This window comes from Parasteatoda tepidariorum, chromosome 2, assembly GCF_982258835.1.
Source record: "Parasteatoda tepidariorum strain Cologne lab strain chromosome 2, Ptep-v5.0, whole genome shotgun sequence".
Classification (NCBI taxonomy): domain Eukaryota; kingdom Metazoa; phylum Arthropoda; class Arachnida; order Araneae; family Theridiidae; genus Parasteatoda; species Parasteatoda tepidariorum.
The window spans coordinates 5,804,847-5,829,712 of record NC_141756.1 but is presented as its reverse complement, the minus strand read 5'-3'; the positions used below and the strand labels follow the sequence as shown (position 1 = coordinate 5,829,712).

Sequence of the window (24,866 nt, the reverse complement as noted above, 5' to 3'; positions counted from 1 at the left end):
TAATTATAAATGATTTAGTAAAAAATCTTACCAAATAAAATTATTTTTTGCAGTGCCACATACGGCGAAATTTGTAACTTTTCATATCTGTTTATATGATTTGTTATTTAAACTATATATTTGACATACGAATGGAACCGTTTCTTTTCTAAATTAGTATCAACACATGAATACATCGCATTGTTTTTGAGAAAATTAGTTTTTATAATTAAAATTGTAGTTCCAGAGGTAAGTACCAATGTTATATAGAGATTATTTTTAAGTTTTTCGGTTTATTATGTTTATCAAATACCTCTACAGTTTGGAAGCCTGTATTTTGCTTATTCTTAAGCCTAGTTGGTTCAGTGATCTGGAGAAATTACCGAAAGTGACATTTTCATAGTATTCTAAATAATCTAAGATGGATTGTGCTATTTATATGAAATTATATCAACAAATTTATTAATTCAATTTGATTATAGGATGGCATCCAGCGATTCAAGTACAGACGACTCATTGTATCCTATTGCTGTTTTAATTGATGAACTGCGAAATGAAGATGTTCAGGTATGTTGTTATAAATAGCTTCGTTAAATTGTTCATTATCCAGGATTTTTATTTAAAAAGAACTTTTTAAATTTGTTACAGATTCTTGGATACGTATCTATTTTATTATACTGTTATGTTCTGCACTAAATGTTCTTTTTATCATATTATATATACTTCTACCACACCTATGAGTCTATTGCTGTAATTTTAAAATTGTGGTTTTTTGTGCAATGGATGCAAATCATATAATCTTATTTATGGAAAAGATAATTATATTTCTTCATCATGTGTATTATTAATAAATGCTATTTACACACTACCTGTACTATTTACACCTGTTCATGCTTGCAGTGCAAAACTTCATATACTTACAGTGCATAAGAATTTTTATCGCGCATTTTATAAATTGTGGGATGTATCTAATATTTGATGCATTTACAGTTGCGGCTGAACAGTATTAAGAAGTTGTCAACTATAGCCTTAGCACTCGGAGTGGAACGAACTAGGAGTGAATTAATTCCTTTTTTAACTGGTAAGTTTAATTTATTTTTCTAATTTAGTATACTAAGTTTTAAATAGTAACATTTTAGATTTATTCAAGATTTTTCGCATATAAATTATGTAATTATCATCTTGGTTGCTTAGTTCTAAATTGCCAAATTATCTCTCACTCAGTATGTTTACTTTTTTATCCTATCAATGAAATTTGCTCTAAAATTTCTTGTCAAAAATTTGCACTTTCTCTTTTGTAACTGAACTGTTTACTAATTCACAGAAGAAACTGAATTCTTTGTTTTGATTTTCTCAATTTTTTTAAATTTGATTTTATTAAATTAGCATTATAAAAATATATTTGTAGCACAATCCTTATCATTTCTTCTTCATCTTGCTCCTTATGATTTGAAGTATGGACTACCTGAGAAATCAGTGATTGTTTTTACTTTGATTTATATTGTAATTGGTTTGGAATCAATTAACTTAATGCTTGTTGTTACCTGGATTTGTCACGTCTTATATTTGCATTATGATTTAAAATATGGATTACCTAAAAGATCTGTGAATTAGGAATTTTTTCCCTTCATAGATTGAATTACAACTGGTTAGGGATCATTTAACTTTATGAATGTTTTTATCCCGATTTGTCATATATCTTATATTTGTATTATGATTTAAAATATAGACTATGAAAGAAAACGCTGAAAGGTTATTTTTTATATGGAATTGCTTTGCTGTTGGTTTGGAATCAATTCACTTTGTGAATGTTGTCTTTGTGAGTGTTGTTACCTCATTGTCATATATCTTGTATTTGCATTATGATTTAAAATGTGGACTACATAAAAAATACCTGAACTATTGTTGTTATATAAATATGGATTGCAATCAGGGTTCGCAAATTTTCCTCATTTGACAGTATAGCCATATAATATATGCAAACCTCACTCATGGAAATTTTTTTTGTTAATAACCAAAAAAAACTTGCCCAGGTTTTTGGCATCGAACCAGCAAAATCCCGACGCTGATTGCAGCTGGTTAGGAATTGATTAAATGTTCTGAATGATGTTACTGGGATTTGTCGTAAATCTTACATTTGTCTTTGTGTCAATTTTTCTCAGTTTAGAGTTTTTTTTTTTTTTAAAAATATTTAAGCGCATTAGTAAATGTTACAATTTACAGTTTTATTTGATTTTAATCAATATATGTCATTAATATAGTCAAATATATAAGATCAGCAAATCAGGTAATGAAGTATCGACAAAATAAAACAAATTAACATTTATTTTAATAATTATTTCACTTTAAACATTGTGGTGTGCAAGGATTTTCGGGTTTGCATCCTTGCGTTTTTGATTTATCCATCTATCCAGCCTATGTTCCTTATTATTTCATCAGAAGTTTTATCTATTTTTTTTTATGTTCGAATTATATCTCGACATATTAAAAAAAATATATATATCTTTTGAACGACATTAATAACAGTAAAATAGCTGTTAAAAGCAATGCTTATTTGCTGGATGTTAGCTCTATCTATTAAAGTAGTAGTTTTATCAATGATCTTTATAAATTTTAGAAGGAAAAAGTTTCATTTTGAAAATATTTCGTGCTAACAAATATGCTTTTTTATTTAGTTTTTTTCCTTCTAAATCTTCATTTATATGAACATTCTTTAAATAGAAGCCTGATAATAAAAGTGGTTTTTCTTTGTAAAATTAATTACTTAAAAATTATGTTTCAGATACTATTTATGATGAAGATGAAGTTCTCTTGGCCCTTGCTGAACAACTTGGTACATTTACTCCTCTTGTAGGAGGTCCTGAATATGTACACTGTCTTCTAGTAAGTATAAGAATTAAGTAGACATATCTTTGAGTCATCCTGTTGCAAAGTTCCATCCATTTTTTTCTGTCGATTATGTTAGTCTGTAAGACTTTCTAATAAATTGAAATAAATGTTAAAATCACTTAAGATATTAACATGTTTGTTTTCATGCAGATACTATTTCTGTGGATTATTTTTCCAATTTTTTGCTATTGTTTTCCTGAAAGTAATTTAAATCTTCTAAAGTTTGACTGCTTTAAATTTAATTATGATATGAAAATTTGCCAACTTTGTCATGACAATATTTGTATTCAGAAATATATTAGAATTACAATAGAAACTTGATGGTAAAACTTAAAGGTTATCATCAGAACACATTCCTTTAAGACAGAGATGTTTCAAAATGGAGAATGATTATCCGAAGATAAAAATTTTTCTTTATAATGTGTCGATATCTTATTAGAAAATGAGAAAATAAAAAATGATGGAATAGTAAAGGAGTTAAAAATGAAAGAAGAAAGGCTGAAAACAAACTAATTAATATAAAGAAAAAAACATTTGTTAAAATTAGATTGGCTGATCTAACAGTTAACATAATTGCTAGGAAGAAAAAATATTGATGCTTTTAGCTTTATTGTGTAAAATAATTGGTAATAAATATGACTAATTGAGTTTGTGTTGCCATTTGAAAAAATACTTAAAGAGTAATAATTATTGGAAAATTTAAGTAACAAGAACCATAATGAAAAAAGAAGTGTATAAAAATCGATATAGAATAGTATTTAAATTGGTTAAATCATTTAAAAAATCTATGTAAAACTTTCATATGAGTAATATTCGCAGGACTTAACTTACAAATGCAAACTAGGAATGAACCATTTTACTGGCATTCATTCTTTCATAGGGTAACTGTCTGAGCCTACATAAATGGATAAAAAGCAATTTATGGTTCATGCATTTTATTTTTCATTAACATTTATTTTATATTTTATAGCAATTATATCTACACTTATTACCTTCATTCTTTGGAATTGTTGGTTTATAAGCCCATAGGTGTCGCTCTTTCTTCGCTCCTGAGGACTAAAATCAGTCTTGAGAAAAAATCAGTGGACTGAATTACATCCTTCCATTAACATTTGTTTCCAATTTAAATTTTCAAAAACAATAAAATGTGCATTTTTTTTTTATAAAAATACGAATAAAAGAAGAAAAAAAAACTGTTAAGATTTAAAAAATTAATACTTTTTTTTATAAAAATATTGTTATTTTTCATAATTATTACAAATGATCAAGTAATGGTGTCACACTACAATAAAAGAATGAGATTGAATAACTTACGCATCTGATTGCGTATACAAAATTTGTAATGTTAAAACTGAATTTGCTTGAGCTTGTAATTTTTCCTGACATTTTGAGTTGCTGGGCAAAAGCTAAATTATTATTATCTTCCTTAAAAAATGAAATTTATAGCTCTAAGGAGAAGCTTTATTATGATGAAGTGAAGAATAAGTAAAGATATAAATGGCTCCAAGAAAAAGATGATGTTGTAAAAATATACATGAGGTTAGCTGTTATTTTTGTTTTGTCTGCTATAAAAAAGAAACTGATAAAATGAAAAATAATGTGCTTTTTTAGAAAAAATAATCCAAGTCATTAATATAGTATAGTATGTAGGATGGAACATAATATATTTTTTCGGATTTACAACTCACAAAAAGTGAGCTGTGAATTTCTGAAAAATTCTCTTCAATATTACTAGACTGTGTTAATTGATCAAATAATAAGTTCTGTCTCGAATTTTTTTATTTTAGTGGTACTCTTGTAAGCCAGAGACCCTATCATTTCTTCAAGAAAAATTAAAATTTTGTTTGGATATGAATAAGGATGTATGTTGAAACATTTAAAAAAAAAATATTCCAAAGTTCGAATAAAATTAATAATTCTTAAAAAGATTTAAGAATTCTAATTTATACAATTTCTTTCATATAGTGTCATTTAATGGGTTAATAACTTAATTTATCCAGTATAAAGGGTCTTATATCCACACTATTCCGTTCAGTCGCTCTAGGAATAACTTATCATAATTTATTTAACCTTTTTGATAGGATGTGAGAATTAACAATTTTATGATTTTTCTCAGTTTAAAAATAAGTTTCAAATTAGTAAAACCCAGACTAAAGTTACTTTTTCAGCATAGCTTTTATGTTTCATTATGTTTATAACTGTCAAAGAATTAATTTTTTTTAATGCAAACGCAGAATCTAGCTCACCGTATTACACTAACATAACAACCATTCTTTATTTTGACTTTCTCTTTTTACGTGCAACATAGATTCCAACATTATTTAATTTTGTTTTATTGAGTACTTTCATACTATAAATTATTTTACCTGAAGTTTCTTACAGCATAGTCTTGTCCAACTTTGTGTAATTAAATAATTATTATAATTTATTGATCACCATAATTAACATTATGTTTTATAGTTATTGAATTCATTCATTTTTTATATATATCTGACTTTTGATTTACATTTGTACTGTACATGTTGTAAAATGTACTCTTAATGTTAATTTTAAATCGATTAAATGTTTTTTTAAATATAAGTGTTTCATAAAAGTTTAGCTTATATAAATTTTAAAATACTGTATTTTCATTTTAGCCGCCACTTGAAAGCTTGGCTACTGTCGAAGAAACTGTGGTTCGAGATAAAGCTGTAGAATCTTTGCGCAACATATCGCAGCAACATAGCGCTGCTGATTTAGAACAGCATTTTGTACCTTTGGTCAAAAGATTAGCTTCTGGTAATTTATTATTTATACAGTTTTTATTTTAAATTTCATCAGAAATTTTACCTGGGAAACTGGGGAAAGTCAGGTAATTAGGAATATGTCCAAAAAATCAGGGAAATTAGCATTTTTGAGCAATCTAGAAAAATCAGAGAGTTTGATATGATATGCGCCATGGGAACTTTGCACCAACATTTCCCATGGAGCACATTTTCTGCTCAAGATAGAAAAAAAAAAACTTGAAATGTATTTGCCAGATTACAAAATATGAAAATAGAAGTGTAAAATGAGGATGAAAGGATCAACTTATGGAGTATTCTTACTGAAGTACAGAAGTGTGTACTTTAAACTTATGTGTTATATATATATATATGTGTGTGTGTGTGTACTTACAAAAGATTTAATGAAATTGAAATGAAACAGCTCAAAATCAGAAAAAGCATTCATCAGGATGCAATGCTTTTAAAAGGAAAACCTTGACATAAATGTTAATATCAATTAAGCTAAAATTGACAATTAAGACTACACCAATTTCCATTTAGAAATTTTTTGAAAGCTTAACTAAAAAGCTTACTGAGAAAAGTAAAGAGAAATATCTGCATTGTCTGCACTTCATTCTTTTAATTAGGATATATGTTTGTATAACATAATTGTTGATGATTGAATATAACTTTTAATATCAGTAAAAGGAAATGTCTTTTGTTGTGTCCTTTATACCCTAAGTATAAGAAAAAACAAATAATGTGGAAATTGTGTATTTATAACATGTGTATTACAATATATATTATCTTTGATTGCTTTAAATACAGTGAATTCCCATTTTAGCACACTAATACAGTAGAGAACCATTTATCCGGTATCCAGATAACCGGGAAAAATTTTGATTGGTTTTCCCGCCATTTTAAACTAGAACGATTATGAAAAAAAGCTGAAATGAACTCATCCTTGAAGTTGAGTAGAGGAAAATGTAAGGAAGGGGAGAATTTTTTTCCCCGCTTACCCAGAGAAACGTCATTTCCTCCGTGACCTTGAAGACAGGGAAGGGAGGAATGTTTTATTTTCTCCTTTAGGCCGTCAATCAAGCTCAAGGGTGTGGCATGCTAATTTCGTTTTCTGTTTAATTTACGAGGGGGGTGGGGGAAATGCATTGCATGCATATCAGTGAACAGAAGATGAAAGAGAAAAATATATTTATCTATTTGACATCGATTAATAAAAATAAAATCTTTTTCTTCTGAATAAATTCTAGTGCGGTATCATTTGCAAGTTTTTATTGATGTGGAATCACATCTGCTGTAATTAAATATCGTGTTTTTATCAACAAAAAAAATATAAATAAAAGGAGAATAGTTTATTAATTTAAACATAGGATTATTTTATGAAGCAGATTGCAGTTTTGTTTTTCTGATTCCACTACGTTTGATTTTTTTTTCTTTTCACGATAAATTTCGCACTCAATAAATTAATTCTTTTTATTCATAAATTTTATCATTAGGTTTTTTTTTTTTAAATTCCGTTGATCTTGCCTTGTTCCGGGTTTCTATATTTATGCTAGTGCCTTTTTTAACTATCGTTTCGATAATTTTCAAGTGTTTTTATTTAGATTACTAATAAGTTTTCCTTTTATTTTATCGTTTCCCCCCGTATAATTAGGTATGAAATAAATTGCGTTATTTAACTATTGGTTTTGTTTATATTAGTTAATTTAGGAATTGTAATTATTTTTAAAAAATAAATACGAGAATTTTGTATTTTTTAATCTTGTTTTTCTTGTCTAAACTTGCAAATTTTTTTATTCTTTTAAATGTTATTTTTCTACCATTTTTTTTTCTTTTTAAAGTTAGGAGTACCTTTCTTTTTTCTCTTACTTTATGCATTAAACTTTTTCCTTGTAATTCGGGTTCGATAAAACATCGATTAACGGCACTTTTTGGTTGATCCAGAAAACCGGGAAATTCAGACATCCGGGATAGCGATGGTCCCGAGCATCCCAGATAATTGGTTCTCTACTGTACCATATTTGTCTATAGTTGATCAAGTTTCATTATATAACATTTCCAGGGGTCGCATTCCCCCTAAAATTCCTAAAACTATGTGCAAACCCTATAATTCTTAAAAATCTGATAAAATTTTGTTAGTGTTCCTAAAAAGTTAGAGTTATAGGCTAAATATAAATAAAAAAGCAATAATCTAAAATATAAGAATTTAACTACATTAACTAAAACTGTTTTAATTTTGCCACTTGGGAATTCTGATTCGGAGAGAGGTTTTTTGATAAATAAAGCAATGCTTAATGTGAGTCACCATGAGAATACTATTATGTCTCTTAGACTAATCAAAGATACCATTTGAAATTATGGAGGAGTGTTGAAGATCACCACAACACTATTGAGGGCAATAAAAGAATCTCACAAATCATATCAAGAATATATTAGCAAAATGATTATAATTAATTTGTTTTTCTCTAACTTCTAATATAAATTGCTGATTTGAAATCTAATAATATCACACAATAGTTTTTTTAATAAAGTAAGGTAAAGGGTAATAATAAAGTTTTGATTAAGAAGGTAAAAATTAAATAAAAATCAAATATAAAAGTATTCTATTTTAGAGAGGAAGGTTCCTTTTTTTAAAAAATTACTGTAGAATCAAAATAGAATTTTAATTTATGGTAATAATTTTACTTAAAGGTATGCAGATTATTTGCTCTGAATTTCCGAACTATTTTTTTAATACTTTTATTGTTTATATAAACATCGCAGAGGATGAGAAAGGGAATTGTTTACAGTATATGTAACTTTAGTTAGCAATATTTTTGTCATGATTTCCTTCAATTTTATCTGATATTAAATTTTGGAGACTTTTCTGTGTACTTTAATTGTACTACATACAATTATCAGAGATGTGAGAATTTAAATTGTTTAAAGTATATACAATTTAAGACAGTATTATTTTTGTTAATATTTAAGTTGATACAGTTTTTATATGGTATATTTTTACTTCATAAATGATTAAATCATTTTCTGTATACTTAATCTGATAAGGATAGGAAAGAAATGAAATTGTGAATTTGTTTAATATATATATCGCTTATAATAATTTTAAGTTCGTAAAGTTTTAGTCAAATATTCCTTAATTTTTTATTTGGCGTTGCATTTTAATTTACGAATTGTTTTGGATTTAATAAAGTATATTTAATTTTTCCAAGTTGGTGTTAATTTATTTTTTCTCTTCATTTATTCTCACTTTTGCCTGTTCCTGAATTATGCACTTATTTTTTTATAGGTAATATGTAAAGTTGAAATTTCATTTTTGCACTTTAGAGATTTCATTCTTGACTTAAAAAATTTCAGAGCTTTATTTTATGACTTGCAATTATTTATGATATGTATGGATAAATTATAATAATCTTCTGTTATGTAATAGACTACCGTGTGATCTATTTTTATCCTAGCAAAGTCATATATTACCCCTAAAATTTACCTAAAATTTTTTGAAAAAATTTCCTAAAATTACCCTAAAATTTTAAAAAACTTTGCTGCTACCCTGCATTTCAAAAATTTTTTTTGAAATATTCTTTAAAATTGTCTTATTTTTGCCCCAAAGGTAAGCACCATGTCTTCTAAATGTTATGGAGATGATCTATTCAGTTATAAATGCTTTCCAGGGTTGAACTATAATAATTTGAATATCATAGTACACTAATTCTGTAAACACTCTCTGTCCTGATTCGCTTATTGAATTAGTAATCAAAGTTGAAATGTTATTTAGACATTGCTTAAAATTTTAATAATTTTCTTTTTATTATTATCATTATCTAAGAAATTTTAAAGAACTTTTTCTATTTGATCTAGGTGACTGGTTTACTTCCCGTACATCAGCATGTGGTTTGTTTGGTGTTTGCTATTCAAGATTATCTGCACCACTTAAAGCTGAGTTGCGCAAGTAAGTAGATTTTTTAAACACATTTCAATTATAGCCTTCAATTTCTGTCCATGTTTTTTCTGTTAAACTTTTTTTGTTCTTTATATTTTTCTGTATAATTAAATCAGAGTCCACTTTCCATTTTTTTCCCTTCAAAATTTCGTCATTGGAGATATAATATTTAAGCCAGTAATGTTTTAATTTGTTGTGTTTTAAACTAGTGTCAATAGTCATCCTGCACATTTAAGAATGAAAAAAAAACTGCCACAACTATGTAAAAAATAGAATTCCGATGTAAAAAAACTAAATAGATTAAATACCCTACACATTCAATGAGATCAACCATATCTATTCTGCTATTTTATCAACTAAAAAAGTCAGAATATATATGAATAATTTTGAACCAGTTCTTCCACATATTATACTGTGATTAAACTTTAAATAAATATTGAAATTACATTTTTATATAAATTTTTAGTCCAATTTGTTAGCCAGCAACTTGCCAAAGTGGCGAGATTTGAGTGTCAAATATTCATAATGTATTCAAATTTCTCTGTCATAATATTGAAACTTTCAAAAGCATTTACAAACTCTCATGATTTTTAATTTAAAATTCTGCTAATGGAACAATACATTAGTATTTTAAATGCCTTTAACTTAAATTATAAGGAACTGTAGCTCCTCATGTAAATTAAGAAGTCGAATGCAAATTGAAATATTTAAAATAAAATGTAAATATGACAATTTATGATATTTTCAGTATTTATTTTGAAACTTTTTTTTAAAGTGTAGATATGCAGGTTTATAAAATCAGCTACTTAAAAAAATTTTATGTCCTTAGAACATGATTTTAATGAACGTCAGGCTTTGTGTTTTAATTTTCTCAAGCTTTATTAACACCAAGTAAATATTTGCTTGTTCTATTACATAATCATAATTGTTAATTAGATTAATTTTATTTCCCAAGTATTCATTGGAATTTGAGACTTTATACATTAAATTATTATAATTTTTTTTTTGCTGACCAAATTTGCTACGAAAAAAAAATTGCTGATTCTTTTTATTTGATTACCAATTTAGTTATATAAGCCAAATTAAGCCTAATACTATGCGCAATTTTTTAATAGTATTCAATTGTACTGTCAGATTCTTTTTTTGTTTATTTATAATTTTCATTCTTTTAATTTTAGCCATTTTCGAAATCTTTGTCAAGACGATACACCAATGGTTCGTCGAGCTGCCGCGAATAAATTAGGTGAATTTGCTTATGTTGTTGAAATAGAGTTTGTCAAGTCAGATTTGATACCGATGTGGGCCAATCTCGCACAAGATGAACAGGTATTTTATTTTACCAGTCTTGCAAATTTTTACTTTTTGAAAGTTCATAATTTTATGTAAAGGTATTTGTCATTGACTTTCAATTAATTACAAAATTTTTTTTTTTATTACTTAAAACATTGGCTTATTTGCCATCTAATACTTATCTTTTATTGTATCCTTTTTATGCTGGTGTAAACAAGCAAAATAGTCATCTACGATGCCATTTTATTGTTTACATGCATGATTTCTTCATAATTTAGTCAAACTTTTAATTATTTTATCACTAAATAATAATCAGTGTCATTATTATGTATTTTTACTTGCACAGTAATCGGTCATTATTAACTATATGATCATCGAATGGATTCCTTGCAAATTATTCAGGGTTTACTGTTTATCCTGTATTGAAAAGGAAAAAAACCATTTAAATGTATTCAATTATATTTTTCAGGACTCAGTACGCCTCTTAGCTGTGGAAGCATGTGTTTCTATATCTGAACTTTTACCTCAAGATGACATTGAACAGTTTGTAATGCCAATTCTTCGTCAAGCTGCTGAAGACAAATCGTGGAGAGTACGTTATATGGTAGCTGATAAATTCAACGAGGTACAATTTATTAAGAAAAATTGTTTTATTGATTCAGTTAGTTACTTCAAAATTATTAGCTTATCAGTACAAACCTTAGAGTTAGTAATAAATTTACCAATGCCCAACTTCTTAAAATATCCCACTTTTTAAAGATTTCATTTCCTTCTTTAAAATTATGGAAATCTTTTGAAAACTACTAAAAAGTCCCTTTTTTTAAGAAAGGCTACTTTATCTTTTAAAACTTTTTGAATTCTTCAATATCCCTTGAATTAGATATTTGGTTAAGTTTTATTTATTTTTCCTAAGTTAGATTTTTTATTTTTGTTTTGTACTTGAAATTTACAGCCTCACAATTCAATATTTCTGTAAATCTTTTTTTTTTTTTTTGTGTGTGTGTGTTAGTCATACTATAAAATTATATAACAATAAATATTAAACAATACATACAAACATACAATAAATATTAAACCTAATTTCTGTGTGTATAATAATAGTTTCATTTCAATAATATCACAGAGAATCATAGGCGATTTTTAGAAATCTATCTTTGCTGATACAAAAAAACATTACTGATTAAAGCATTATTGTATTGATTTGTATCCCTGCAGATTTATTATGTATATATTTTATGATATGACAGCAATTTTGACCTATTTCACCACATTTTTATTTTAAGCATTTTTTTTATAATTTTTTTAATATAAAGTAACCATAGTGTGGTTTTGCTGTTTTCTAAGTAAAGAAGTGCAATCAGTTGGCTTATAACTTCTACGTGCATTATACTAGTTCAGCGCATTATACTGGTTCATATTTTAAAGTTTCTAACTGCTTAAAGTGAATTATTTTCTGTATTTTTCCTGTAATGTCTGTTTTAAAAAAAAATGTGTAAATTTATAGATTCAAAAAGCAGTTGGACCTGAAATAACCAAAACAGATTTAGTACCTGCATTTCAAAACCTGTTAAAAGACTGTGAAGCTGAAGTTCGGGCTGCTGCTGCTCATAAAGTTAAAGGTAAATTCAATGATTTTTTACTTTGCTTAGATAATTGGCTATTTGGAAAATATCTATTCATATTTTATCTACAATTTGTAAAATCCTTATAAATTCTCTAAATTCATTTTTTGAATCTTTACTTTAATTTAACATGATACCAATTTGAGTAAAACTAATTTTATTACTATAATTCAGAGATAAATTATGGGAATGATCAACTTAATATTTGCTAAACTAATACTTCCATATGTTTTTATAAAAAAAAATTTCAAGATAAACTCATAATTTGTAGCTTAATGAATTTGAAGTAGAGTTTAATGAATTCCACAAATATGCACAATTTGGTACCTGAGAAATATTTTGAAATTTTTTTTTTTTTTTTTTTTTAACACAAGGTAAATTTAAAAGATCAGGATCTAATTGATTATTATGTCATGTTTAAGATTTTGAAATACCTTAATTCTTTATATTAATAATAAAGTTTAGAGTATTTTGATTTTTCTTTTTAGTTGGATACTAATTATGTTGAAATATTTGGTAATAATGATTTAACAGAAATATTTTTTATCTTTACAGATTTCTGTCAGAATTTGCCTGCTGATATACAAGAAGCTGTAATAATGAATAATATTCTTCCGTGTATCAAAGAATTAGTAGCTGATGCAAATCAACATGTGAAATCTGCTTTAGCCTCTGTTATTATGGGTCTATCTCCTATTTTAGGGAAACAGAAGTAATGGCTTTTAAAATATTATGCTTTTATTAATCTTTAACTTATACTGTAAATTTCATTAAAAACCTTTAAAATCACAAATAGTAAGAAATTATTTAAAACCTGTATCTGTTTTGGTGGCACAATGGTGGTACACTTTCATTAATTAGATAAAGGACAGAAATGATTTTATTCAACAGTTGCTACATCATACTAAAAGATGAATATACGGTTAAAATGATGAATGAGAGAAGATTAAAAAAGTAATGATTTATAAATATCTGACGAATATGGTATAGCAATTAGGTCATTAACCGTAGAGATTTTGTTTTTGATGTAAAAACTTTCCCAAAAATCCATGTCAACACATGAAATGTGGAAAATAATGGTAAAGAGACACCTACAGCCTTCTGTTCAGCAATCAATTCAGTTTTTAATTTTATCTTTTAACTGTATATTTATCTCTTTTCATATCACTTAACCTCTGTCAGATTAAGCCATCTCTATTTTTACCTTTACTGTCTTTTATCCTACTGGTGATGGTTTACCATTGTGTCACTAAAAAGCGTATAGGTTTTTAAATTATTTTTTTTTTTTTTTTTTTACAATTTGATTTTTAAAGTTTTTTATTAATTCAATTTCATCAAAAATAATTACTCTAATAATTTTATATTATTGTACTGTAACTAATTTTTTGCACTGATTTCATCTTATCAGTGGATGAATATATTAATAAGTTGTTCAATTTATTATCCAAACCTGTGATAATTGTATGCTAGTTAATTAAATCAATACATAAATGTTCACTGCAGAAAAAAAGTTTTCTTTTTTTTTAAAGAAAAAGTGGCAACATACTAATACAATATTCAAGAATGTGTAGAATTTGTTGATGTATCTTGAAATATTGATACATTTTATTTACCGCAATAACATTCATTTTTAATTATTGCGATATAAATGTTTGAAATAGATTTTTAGGATATAATGTGAATACAATACATATTGACATTGATAAATATCAATAGCTTTTGTCAAACATAAAAACTCAATCATCTAAACACTTAGTGTGTAAAAAATAGGGGATCCTTTACTGCCATGTTCTATAGTTAAAAAATATAGGTAACTGGGCTATTCTATACTTACGGGGGCTATTTTACTTGGTGAAGGTTGAAATAAAACAGATGCATTGGTAGAGGTATCTGTTCAGCAAAAAATTAAAAGAAATTTGTCATATCGATATTTATATTTAAAAATGAGCTCTCAAAGAAAATGTCCAATCTCATCTTATAGTAGCAAAACCATGTGCAAAGAAAAAATTATTATTTTTGAATTAAGAGCTAATGAAATGCTACTAGAAAGTTAAATAAATGGGTCGTTGCTTCAAAGACTGGCAATCTGAGGAATCATTTTATGTTTCCACATTTTCTTCAACACAGACAATTTCAATCGAACTTAGAATTTTATTTTAATTTTTTATTTCTTAGAGTAGTTTTTTATAGATACTTAAATAACTTACCAGTTTTTTTTTTAGTTTTTTTTTATGTTGCTGTTTTCTGATGAAAACTTGCATTAATTTTTCTCAAAGCATACTTATGCCAATTATTTATTTCAAAAACAACATATAACAACTGCTCAACAAAACTTTAAATTTTTTTTTTTTTTTTTAATTCTTTAAAAATATAACTTTACAGCATTTGTGAGAAAAATTTTTTTTTTTAAAAGAAGACTATCTTGAAAAATTTATACCATTTGTTTGATTTATTTTTAATTTTACATAAATTTTTCTTTCTAATTGTTTTTGCTGCTTTTGTTTGTTTTGCTAATGTTCCAATCATGTTTTTTAAACAGTTATATTTTCTTATTTGTAGAAGTAGCTTTGTAATATATTTTTCTAAAACAGCTGTTAGCAAAGGAAGTCACAAATAATTTATAATTTAATTGTTTTGCAGCACGATTGAACACCTGCTCCCCCTTTTCTTGTCCCAACTGAAGGATGAATGTCCAGATGTGAGACTCAATATTATATCCAATCTTGATTGTGTGAATGAGGTTATTGGAATTACACAGCTCTCACAAAGTCTTCTTCCTGCCATTGTGGAATTGGCTGAAGATAGTAAATGGAGAGTGAGATTAGCAATTATAGAATATATGCCTCTCTTAGCCGGTCAATTGGTTCGTATTCCCATTCATATACTTTATATTCACAAGTGTTAACCCTTTTTATAAAGATACTACTGCATCTATAAAATCTGTTGAAATTAGTTTTTAAATTTTGCTCTCACATATAATGCTGAGGAATAAATTTTTAATTTTAGAAGCATGTTATTTTTATTATAATACATTAAAATGAAAAAAAAGAAAGAAAATCTTACTTTTTAAACTGAATTTTTGTTTTAAAATTGTTTCCAATTTAGTTTATTTTTGATTAATATATAAATACATCACATTATTGAGTATCGTATTATCATTTATAATGAATAGGTAATAATTTTTTAAGTTTTAAAAGTTAATTGAGATATTTTCTTAACGCTTGAATATTAAAGTGGTGTTGGACAACAAATATCTGTACTGAATAAAACAAACATAATAGTCAGCAATACAAAACGAAAATGAATTAAATTTACCTATTAGTAGGGGAAAATGTTTGCATTTGTTATAATAAAGTGATTTGTGCCGTATTCAGAATTGTCAGAGATTTAGCAATTTTGTTATTGGTTTGCAGTTATTTAGTTAATTAAAAGTCATAAATTAGTAATATTTATTATAATATCAATATCTAGTATTTATGTTCTCTTTTTTTCTTTTCTTGATGTGAGCAATTACGAGGGCAGTTATTCACCAGGGTCTGTAGCGTTTTTAGAAAGTGCTTGAAGGTGCTTTTTTTATTGGGTGTTTTTAAGAAGTGCATAATATTCCCTTTTTCAAAATAAGATTTTTCCTTTACTATGTTGATTTTCGCTTCAAATTATGTCGACAAAGTTCACATTGTTCTATTCAATGTTTTCACAATTAATTCAACCCCAATCTATTTCGTCGTATTGTCAGTTCGTAGCACATGAAAACGCCGTTCAAAATTTCATGATTTTTGACAATTGTCAAAAACAATGCCAAAGGTTTTTTTTTTGTTGACATTACTGTTAAAACAAGATAAAACCATCAATTGTCAAAAACTTTCCAACCCTGCCTAATTATGATATTTTTTTAAAGTGCTTTAAAATATTTTTTGAATCCTTGAAAAATGCTTAAAATGTGCTAACATTTTTTGTTGAATGATTTGGCTACGCACTCTGTTCACATAATAACATTAAAAAATAAGCTTTAAATCAGAATAGTTGATCATTCCTTTGGAATGATATATGTATATGTATTGATACATTTTTAGTTTAAACTAAAACAAACTTCGTGTTTCTCTTGAACTTAATTAATATTTAGCTTTATCAATATTCATAGTTAATTTCTCTCACCAAAGTTTGTTTTTCTTTATTTGCTTGCAATTAAACTTTTCTTTTAAGAATTCTCATCAAAATAATGTATATCCTATCCTAAATTATCCTAGTATTAGCTATCCTAAAGGCAGCAAGAGGAAATAAATTTTTTTTATTCGTGCATTTGATTTTGTGATGGATCAACAATCAATATGTATGTATATTAATATGTATATATATATTTTTTTTCTCTTTAGGGAGTAGAATTTTTTGATGAAAAATTAAATACTTTATGCATGACTTGGTTAGTGGATCATGGTGAGTATTTTTCATTAATTTTAAATTCAGATTTCACACTTAACTACATTTTCTTGTCTCATGTAACTAATTATTAAAAACTTGGTTATAGTATTTGCTATCCGGGAAGCAGCAACACAAAATTTAAAAAAACTGGTAGAAAAATTTGGTTCTGAATGGGCCACTAACACAGTAATCCCTAAAGTATTGACAATGGCTCAGGATCAAAATTATCTTCATCGCATGACTTGCTTGTTTTGTGTGAATGTAAGTATTGTCTTTTATCAAAATATTTATTAAAATGCAAATTTTTTCATTGAAACAATGACTAATTGTTGTGCTATATTGTATTGAACTAGTGTTTAAATATTATTAGTTTGAATTAAACCTCTCTAAAGTGAGCTGATTTTAATAAATATATTAAATCAGTTCATCACAGTTCTTAAAATGTCTTTGTGACAATGACTTTTTTTTTCAGAATTTTTAATTTGGTATGTGAGTAATTTTACATAGGAGTTGGAAAATATTGTGAAATAATTTTTAAAATTCATTGTCTAATGTTGGAAAAAACACCATCTCAATCAGTGATTAAAAAGTTGTCAACAAAAATTTATTCTAAAATAACATATTTAAAAAAAGGGCTCAAACTATGCTACTTCAAAATAGTGGAGATAGTTGATAAGCCATTCCAAAAATGTTTACAAATTAGTGACCTGCTCTTTAATTTTTAGAGGAAAAATTTCACTTTCTAAATTGAGGTAATATTTTGATTTGTAAATTATATTATTATTTAAGTATGTTTATGATTTTTATTACTTAATTTTTAGTACTAAAATTTTTTATAATGTACTTAGTCATTGGCATCTGGCTAAAGTTAAAATTATGCTTATTGAATGAATATGTAAAATTTCTTAATACAGTACAGAACCCGTTATCCGGAAATCAGAAAACCAAAAAACCGGAACGAAATTCAATACATTTTCCCGCCATTTTTTTAAAAAAAAATTTTTTCCTCATAAGATTTTAGGATTTTTCTTTCTTTTTTGAAAGATGTTCACCTTACCATCATTTTGGAAATAATTATTAGTGTATTACTTCATCGTTTTTTCCTCTTTTTAAGATTATTTCCACAAAAAAAAATTTTTTTTAGTTGGATTTAACAATAAAAAAAACGGTTTTTTGTAGCGATTCAGAAAACCGGAAAAATCAGTTATCCGGAATAGCGATGGTCCCGATCGTTCCGGATAATCGGTTCCCTACTGTAATACTGTAATTTTTCTTGGCATTTGCAGCTTTAATTCTTAGTTATTGTTTCCTCATGATCCCTTTTTTTTATATAGGTACTAGCTGAAGCATGTGGATCAGAAATAACCGCCAAGTTTATGCTTCCAACTGTTTTGGGTCTTGCAAATGACAATGTTGCAAATGTACGATTCAATGTTGCAAAGACCTTGCAAAGGATAGGGCCTGTACTAGATAATACGTAAGTTTTTTCTTTTTTTTAAATCTAAATTTTAACTCAGTCTTTTTAAAGTAACTAAAGTTTTACATTTTATTACATTCATTGTTAACTGTAGAAATAAATTTCGATGGAGAGGGAGTTGAGATTTTTATTTTTTAGATTTAAATAAATCTTTTTGAAGAAATTAAACTAATTTTTATTATTTCTTGCTAGTGAAAGTAAAATTACTGAACAGTAAAGATAGTAGGTATTGATGCTGAGAAAATATTTCTATTATAGAGTTATTTCTATATAAATTACGCATAATAAAAGACGATAAAAAATTTAAAATAATCAAAAAGTTGCCTTAACATATAAAAAGCTTTGCTTTAAGAAAAAGTATTTAAAATTTTGTAAAACCTATTTTTAAAGAGAGTGCTTGTCAGTGCTATCTGCTTTGTATAGTTGTCATTTGTAGGAATGTTTGCTTTTTTTTTTAATGAAAAACAGTGTGGAACGTGCATTCTGTGCCTCAATATATTGTATAAGTATATAATTAGTTGAAAATAGTTAGATTTTTTAACTGTTTTATTTTTCGGTTTAAAAACAGCCTCGACTGACAAAAATGAGAAAAAAAGTTTAAATAAAACTGTTGGAAATTTATGTAAATTTATAATCAAATTGCCATGTTTCGAGTGCTTCAAAATGTGATCACATAAATTTGAATTTTATGTAGCATTCAGAATTTGAAGAAGCAGTATGTAATTGACAAGGAAACAATGTGGATTAATGATGAAAGATGTGTTAAGGGTTGCAAAAAAAAAGTAATTACTCAAGTGTAAAATTTCAAACTTGGAAAAATTTTTAAAAAAATGATTGAAAATATGATAACCGCCCAAAAAAATTTATGTGATTTTATGATGAAACTGTCCCAAATTAAACGCTGATGTATTTCAAATCCTGTGAGTGGTAATAACATTCCTTAACATCCCATTAAAATATAGTTATGTGGAAATAATTGGAAGAATTCTATACGCATCAGGGAGTGTAATGGGAAAGGAATATTTTTTTTTTAGATCTTAAACAGGGTGAACCGCCCGCAAGGCTCTTTGCAAACTATGCCTGGAATAAATATTGTATTAAGTAGGGGTGTTCTCAAATTACCACCTTTCATATGTATTTTTAAAAATTCTCATATAAAATGAAATAAAAAAGGATGCACTTGGAAGTTTAAATTTTCAGATAATGTCCAATGACCTGTAGATTCTAAAAACTTAGTAATCAATTTTTACAAACTTTTTGTTGCTTTGATTAAATTATATTTTCTAAAAAAATCCATATTATTAATAATCTATGGATATAAAAAGTTAAGTCAACAATGCCAGGCTGATTGTGCTCCGAAAAAAATCCGGATTTCAGGATTTTTCAATAACAGTGATCCGGAAGTTTCCGGAGATCGAAGATCCAGACGTTTAAAAAAATCATTGATCACAGAAGTTTCTGAAAATCAAATTTTCAAAGGTGGAACTTATAAACACGGTTTATTTTGTTTGTTTGTAAGGCAGATCCAGAGGGATACTTTATAAGCTTTTATTCATGATTAATATTCATTTTTTATCAGTAAATAATTGTTATAATCATAAATTCAAAAAAGAAAGATATATCTGTAAGTTTTAATTACTTTTCCAGGTCATCATAGGTATGTGTTAATGGTATGGGTATGTGTAAAATTTTAAACATATTTTAAGTAAACTAAGAAATATTGAGAAAAAGGAGGAGAAAAACCTTGTTTAAAATTTTTTCAATTTAAACTGTTATTTATTTATTTATTTTTAACTCTGGAAATTTTCCGGAATTTTGACTTGGGCTCACAATTACCCCTGACAATGGCAATAATATAAATGTGTGGCAAAATTTAGTTAAGCGTACTGACTCTATAGAGCTTTATTTAAAAATATTTGGGGAATCGAAATACAATTTAATGTGTGCATTAAAACTTTTATAGTATGTGAATTGTTAAAGGACTCTCCTTCCATTTGAATCTTCCCATTACAAAATGAGGGATTCTGAAAGTTCAAAAATTTGAATGGAGACGTTTGAAATCTTAAAGAAAATTGTATTTTCCAGAGTATCTTTCTGCATTGATGCACTTCTATCGTTCAACAGAAAAATAAATTTTTTAAAAAAATGATGGGAAAAAGTGATTGATTGTTTACTTAATTTATGTCACTCGCCACCTGGCAGGTGGCAAGTGATTATTTTGAGATCTATACACTTGGAGGAATACAAAGGAATACTTTTGTGGGGAATAATTAAAAAGGTTTTCGAAAAACCTTAGAGAAAGGCAGGTGTTCAGTTGTTGTTATTGTTGTTAATTTACGTCACACTAGAGCTGCACAATGGGCTATTGGCGACGGTCTGGGAAACATCCCGGAGGATGATCCGGGATGTTTCCCAGACCGTCGCCAATAGCAGTGTTTTTAAGTTATGGTAACTTGTTTTTACAAAAAGGGCAAAGAAGGTGCATTTATGGGAATCAAGGGACAGGCAGGGAAGGCTGCCCTTCTAAAAATGCCTTGGGAGAATACTTATTGGAGCTTGGAGGCTACTGAACGAACGTTTTTTTTTTTTTTTAATGGGTATAAAGATGGCCTTATATTTCATGCTAATTAAGCAAAGATCCGGAGTGCACAAAAATTCTGGATACTTGAGATCTTGGTTTTCTTCATGAACATATTTTCCTTTAAAAATGCTTTTCCTTGACTTGAACAAAAATTAATCAGAGTGCCTGCTTTAAAAAAAGGTGAAATCTGAATATTATTTTTTGTTTCTGTTTTATTTATTTTCTTTGCAATTTATGAATATTGGTCTGATAATCAATTTAAATAAACATAAATCAAATCATTATGTTCCATACATTCAACATTATCTTCCACAAGATTATTATTTTTCTAAATGGTATGCTTTTGATTCTTATTTTCCCTACTTGCTCATTTTCTCTTCCTTTCTTCCTCCTCCCCTCTTAAGGAGGGAGGGAAAATATGTCCCATTTAATCTTTTGTTTGAAATTTTATATATACTAGCCAAAAGTTCTGATTACTTAAAAATATGCTATACCACGAACGAAGTACTTAGTGTCGATTTTTGTTTTACCTACATTAGTCATTTAAAAGTATAGAAAAAGTTGTTACCTAAACCAGTGTTTTCACTACAAAGCGAGAACGCGAGAATCTCGCATATTTTTTTCTTTTCTCGCATTAAAAAATGATTAACGCGAGAAGTTCTCGCTCTCTATTAATGAATTTCAAAATGAGCGAATCTCGCGAATTTTGGAAAAAATATCGTCTTCCACTATTTTAAATGAAATACGTTTCTCAATTCTTAATCCCTTGATCTTTCCTTATTTTCAACATCGGTCATTGTTATCAAGCTTTCCTATTTACCAGTATTGTTCAGAACCAGTGCGAACAGCAGAACACAATGCCCCCCACCTCCGAAACCCTTTCAGAACACATTTCTCTTCAACCACGTGTTAACCGTAGGTAAGGTTTGTGCATGTAAGACGTTTAAATTTTTTGAACTTGAATGTAAGATGCACAAATACCTTGTTAAGGCAACATTTTCTAGTCCATAACGCACAAATGAAAAGGAAACAAATGTCGGTAGGAACGGTCAAAACAAAACAAGTACGGATATTCAATGGATACGGATCAAATACTAGCATGAAGTAAGAACATGAAAATAACTTCGCTATTCTATAGCAGAAATAATTGAAACGCCTATGCTGGCAGGTGAAGAGGATAGGAAAGTGTGTGCACAATGCTACAAATTTGCTTAGTGGTTCCGAATAGTTCAGCATCTGTTGCATCCAAAACCGAATTAAGACAAAATATACTAACAGATTGACTGATAAGCATTTGAGCAACCTAATGAGAATAGCTGATGAAAAAGTAGATATAGAACATTTTCCATGTGATAATGCAGCAAAAATATTCAATGCTTTAAAAATTAGAAGATGTTAAAAATGAAATATTTCTTTTCCAAGTCTATTCGTGTTTTTTCATTTTTAGAAATCTCACCTAACTTTTTGAAATCTCACCCAGTTTTTGAGAAAGGGTGAGAAATTCTCACCCACTTTTTTTCTGTAATGAAAACACTGCCTAAACTCATTTTTTCTATATTTTAAGTTTCCGATGAAGGTAAAGCAATTTGTCATTAAATTTTCTCTTGTGATACAGCGTCCTCTTAAGGTTTTTGGGTAGTTATATTCTGTATTGTCTAACTTTCATTGTATTTTACTTCTGTTTATGTATAAATATTTTCATTGCAGTGCTCTAGAGAGTCAAGTCAAACCCTGTCTTGACAAACTGAACAATGACAATGACATAGATGTTAGATATTTTGCATCTGAAGCTTTAGGAGGTAATGGGTAAATCTTTTATATAATTAAAGTTTATATTGCGAAGATGATTGTCCGATCGAATAATTTGTAATGTTCTTTTTTATTCTTTCTAGCTTTAGGAGCTTAGTTTGATGTGCTGCGGAAATTATGGCTTTTTGTTTTATCTTAAAAAGATGTTCAAGTCATCATTAATCTTTTCTTTGTTACAATCACTCAAGTAAAAAAAAAATACAAGAGCTCCCAACCGTGCATAAATGTATACATTGCAGATGTTGACAATGCCATAAAGTGTGCAATAACTCACTTTAAAATAACTAATCATCTACAAATGTATTTCCTCTTCAAAGTAATGCTAAAGCTGTAAATTTCACTCCACTATGTTTTAGTTCTCAATTCCTAATAAAATATGATTTTAAGTATTCTCTTTTTGTTTTCTTAAATTTTTCCAAAGTTTATTTATCAAGTTGATGTGAAAATATATTTCTTTCACTAGAAATACTTTCCAGAATGTATGCTGTATACTCCAGATTTTGCTTTGAATGATTGTTGTGTTGACCTTTATAAATTTCCTTTATCATATTTCATTTCTAGTTCATTTGAATGTATTTAAATTGCAACTAGAGCATTGTCTGCCATCAATAAGCATTGTACTTTTATTTTTTGTTTGTGTGTGTTCTTATTTTGTATACATTATACCAGTGTGAGCTACTTTTTTTAAGCTGTTCTTAATTTATAAATAAACGTATGGTATAAAATATAATCTGGTCTGTATAGGTTTGTCATGACTTCGCTTGTAGAAGTTCAAATGTTTGTGATTCTAAGTCACAGAGAACCACTGTATAGCTGGGGAACTTGTATAGATGAAATCATCTAGAAAATGCTGGACCATTTTTAATCTCAATTTATGAAATGTAGTACTACTTATTAAATAGATCTGCATTTTTTGCCCCCCCCCCATTTAGCATCAAAGAGATCAACAAAGGAAATCCATATTTTGAACATCCAGTGTTTGTAAGACATGTTTCTTTGTTGGTTATTTTGCCTTTTCTGTATATCTTGTGAGAGTATTAAAATTCAATTATTAACTAACCTGTATTTCTCTTTCTTAATCTATCTCATTGGATTGAAGTTATTTCAATCCAGACATTATTTTTTGAGGGGTGTTTTGTTTAAGTACTTTTACGATCTGTTTCATTAACATTACCATATTATGGAATTAGATAGATTTGCCATAATATCAGGGTTGCCACAGATGACTAAAATGCTACTATTTGCAACTATGGCTCCTCTTTTTGCTTGGTTAGTCTATAAAAGCAACTATTTTCTGGAAAAGGAGACTATTGGGAGATTTTTCTGTGCTCCTAACAATGTTTTTTTAATCATAAATTGGGTTGATAACCTGTGGCCCGCAGTAGCTTGTGAACATAATGAATTTTTTTTATATAAAGAATAAAAAAAAATTTGAATTGCAAATTTGAGTCATCACTTTTACATGCGCTCAATTTGCACAGATTCCATTGTGAATCTATTTTGTTTCTCAATTGCCTTTTCAACAGTTATTGGTTCGAAAATCTGCCTGATTTTAAAGAACCCAATTTTTAATATGATACTATGATGGTTGAGTTTTAGTAATCACTTTTTCAATATATATATATATATTTGCTAAATCAATTATTGATAAAAGGACAAAATTATGTGAAAGGGAAAATTAATAGTGTTTTTTTTTAACAAAAAATTATTTTTCTGCATTAATTCTAGCATATAAAAGTATTTAATGTTCTGCAAATATACTTATTTTTTTAATATTAAAATTTAGTGCTAGAACACTATCATTCATTTAAAAATTATCGTATTGTCAACTTGACTAAATGGATCATGGTATATTACATTGAAGTCATTTTATAAAATTTTAGTCATTATTATAGTATTGAAAAATTTTTGTTCTTATTTAGGCAACTATTTTCATAATTTTAGGTGACTATTTTTATGCTTAAGGCTACTAGAAGCAACTATTTTGTTCATTTTTTTTTCTGTGGCAGCCCTGTAATATCAAAAGAAATTATTTTACAGATTAAAACATTCAATCACAAGTTTCATCATGACATTAAAGGTAATTTTTTTTAAGCAGATT

The 24,866-nt window shown here is 27.3% G+C and overlaps 1 protein-coding gene across 1 annotated transcript; it reads left to right on the top strand.

The window, feature by feature from the left end:
- Positions 1–23,824, top strand: Pp2A-29B (Protein phosphatase PP2A regulatory subunit A). Its single transcript, XM_016055712.4, has 16 exons — positions 1–228; positions 462–546; positions 970–1,060; positions 2,762–2,862; positions 5,505–5,646; positions 9,486–9,576; positions 10,746–10,893; positions 11,327–11,482; positions 12,362–12,476; positions 13,035–13,191; positions 15,120–15,342; positions 16,853–16,913; positions 17,005–17,159; positions 18,233–18,375; positions 22,664–22,755; positions 22,849–23,824. Exons 2-16 carry the CDS (start codon positions 463–465, stop codon positions 22,860–22,862), a joined length of 1,773 nt encoding a protein of 590 aa, XP_015911198.1. The 5' UTR covers positions 1–228; position 462; the 3' UTR covers positions 22,863–23,824.
- Positions 23,825–24,866: the final 1,042 nt, after the last annotated feature.